We start from the raw sequence: 2,215 nt of genomic DNA, 5'->3' as shown, positions 1-2,215 counted from the left end.
TCTAACAAGAGTGGAGACGGGTTTGAGATTCTTTTCATTCAGCACATCTATTTAAAGACAATGACACCTGCGAAGTTTGTCTTTTGTCTAACGTGTTTGCTCTTAGGGGAAATGGGTGAGTTTATGGTTTTGAAACTGCAGTCTGAATATATTTCCATGCTTTCAAGGGTCTATAAAATGTATTTGCGCTGTCTTTTATTTTACTTCAGCTCAGGTGAACAACCAGAAGTTCTTCTCATCTGGTCATCAAGAAAGACGTTTCATATCAGTTAAAACTGGGGACAGCGTGACTTTGCATTGTTACAGTAAAACTGGTGTAACGCCACGGTTTTACTGGTATAAGCAAACATTGGCAGAGAAACCAAGACTCATTTCTACCTTCTATGTATATGAACAAAATGCCACATTTCACAGTGAATTCAAGAGTGATCCACGCTTCACCCTGGATACTGAAAGAGGTCAAAACGACTTAATCATCTCAGGTGTGCGCATTTCAGACTCAGCAACTTATTACTGTATATGTTCCTATTTACACACAGCAACATTTTCAGAGAGCATTACTGTTGGTGTTAAAGATTCAGACTTGAACATCAAGGCTGTGGTCCAACAGTCAGCTTCAGAGACCATCCAGCCAGGAAGCTCTGTGACTCTGAACTGTACAGTACACACTGGGACTTGTGATGGAGAACACAGTATTTACTGGTTCAAAGACTCTGAAGAATCTCATCCAGGACTCATTTACACCCATGGAGGCAGGAATGACCAGTGTGAGAGGAAAGCCAACAAAAGAACACACACCTGTGTCTATAACTTGACAATGGAAAGCCTGAATTGGTCTCATGCTGGGACCTACTACTGTGCTGTCGCCTCATGTGGACACATACTGTTTGGAGAAGGAACCACGCTGGTGTTTGGAGGTAAGTAACAGTATAGAACCCAAATCTGTCACTGTTATTTCATTATCTATCTTAAAAGAAAACATAAAATATAGAGAAGTCTATGCTCAGAATACTTGGTTCTTTACAGATGACGTAAAATCTCTTGTCTTGGTTTACGTCTTGAGTGGAGCATTGACTTTTACCTCCACCCTGGTTGTTTTACTGGCTTTTCTTCTCTACAAGATGAGCAAACGAAACCACTTCAAATCAGGTACTGGAAAAAGGTTCTGTATTTGACAGCTTTTATTAACTGATTTGGACTTTTAAGTGAGACTGCTGTTTTTGTATTTTACATTCAGGCCATCAACAAGCAAGATTTTCAACCCCCTCTGCAGAAGTACGTTTCATCTGTTCAGATTAAAGTAACATTGAAAAATATTTTTACACATATTGCTTTGAAATATTTTTTTTCCAGAAACTGTAATTTGATCTACCTCTCAAATTTGTTTTTTACCAGGGTTACCATGATGCAGACAACCTCCACTACGCTGCTTTAAGCATTAACCTACCTAACAGATTGAAAAGACAGAGGAAAACCCAGAGTGAATGTGTTTACTCTAGTGTCAAGCAGTAGGTTACATTTTTTCCACTCTAGTGAGACAAAAAAATCCTTACTGACACGGGGTTTGTGTTTTTGGTTTAAGTTATACTCTTTGGATTATGGTTTTCTGTTTGTAATATATTTATAGTTCCTGGTTTCTGTTCTGTTTCTGTACCTCCTTTGTGTTCTTGGTAAAGGTTTAATTCTGTTCTCCGTATGTTGTATGCTTAGTCTTAGTTTTCTGTCTTTATCTCGTCCCTGTGTTCCATGTCTAGTTACTTTTGTCTCTGTGCTTAAGATTCCCTCTGTTGCAGTGTCTGTCAAGTCTGCGTCTTCACGGATCTTTCATATGTTAGGCTATGCCCTCTCTATTTTTGGTAATTCCACCCCGGTGGAAACCCAAACAAAACATGCATTAACCCTACTTGCGGCCGCATAATGACGTGACAAAATATTTAAAAAAAATATTGTTCAAAAAATTATTTAATATGGAGGCAATAGGCAGAGTGTTACAGGCATAGCCCTAAAGAATGTAGCCTCATGGGCCCAGTTGTAAGTTAGCCATTAAGACTCGACTGTACACTGTGTTTGTGTTTTTCTCCGAAACAATAAGTTCCGTTCGAGCAGCCTTTCAATGCCTCTCTCTGTCTCTCACTAGCAAAGTTGACCCAGACAACAAAGTAAAGCTAGTTTTCGGCTACGAGCCTGACACGGAACCTGACGTATTAGCCAGAGG

General features: G+C 39.5%; 1 protein-coding gene across 1 annotated transcript; it reads left to right on the top strand.

The window, feature by feature from the left end:
- On the top strand, nucleotides 1-1,888 carry LOC100712120 (uncharacterized). The gene is made up of 5 exons (XM_003450412.4): nucleotides 1-115; nucleotides 210-917; nucleotides 1,027-1,149; nucleotides 1,238-1,275; nucleotides 1,396-1,888. The coding sequence occupies exons 1-5, from the start codon at nucleotides 61-63 to the stop codon at nucleotides 1,510-1,512; spliced, it is 1,041 nt and encodes a 346-aa protein (XP_003450460.1). The 5' UTR covers nucleotides 1-60; the 3' UTR covers nucleotides 1,513-1,888.
- The last annotated feature ends 327 nt before the right edge of the window (nucleotides 1,889-2,215 follow it).

The sequence above is a fragment of the Oreochromis niloticus genome, linkage group LG3 (assembly GCF_001858045.2).
Source record: "Oreochromis niloticus isolate F11D_XX linkage group LG3, O_niloticus_UMD_NMBU, whole genome shotgun sequence".
Lineage (NCBI taxonomy): Eukaryota > Metazoa > Chordata > Actinopteri > Cichliformes > Cichlidae > Oreochromis > Oreochromis niloticus.
The sequence above is the reverse complement of the archived record's forward strand: the minus strand, read 5'-3'. Positions and strand labels throughout refer to the sequence as shown.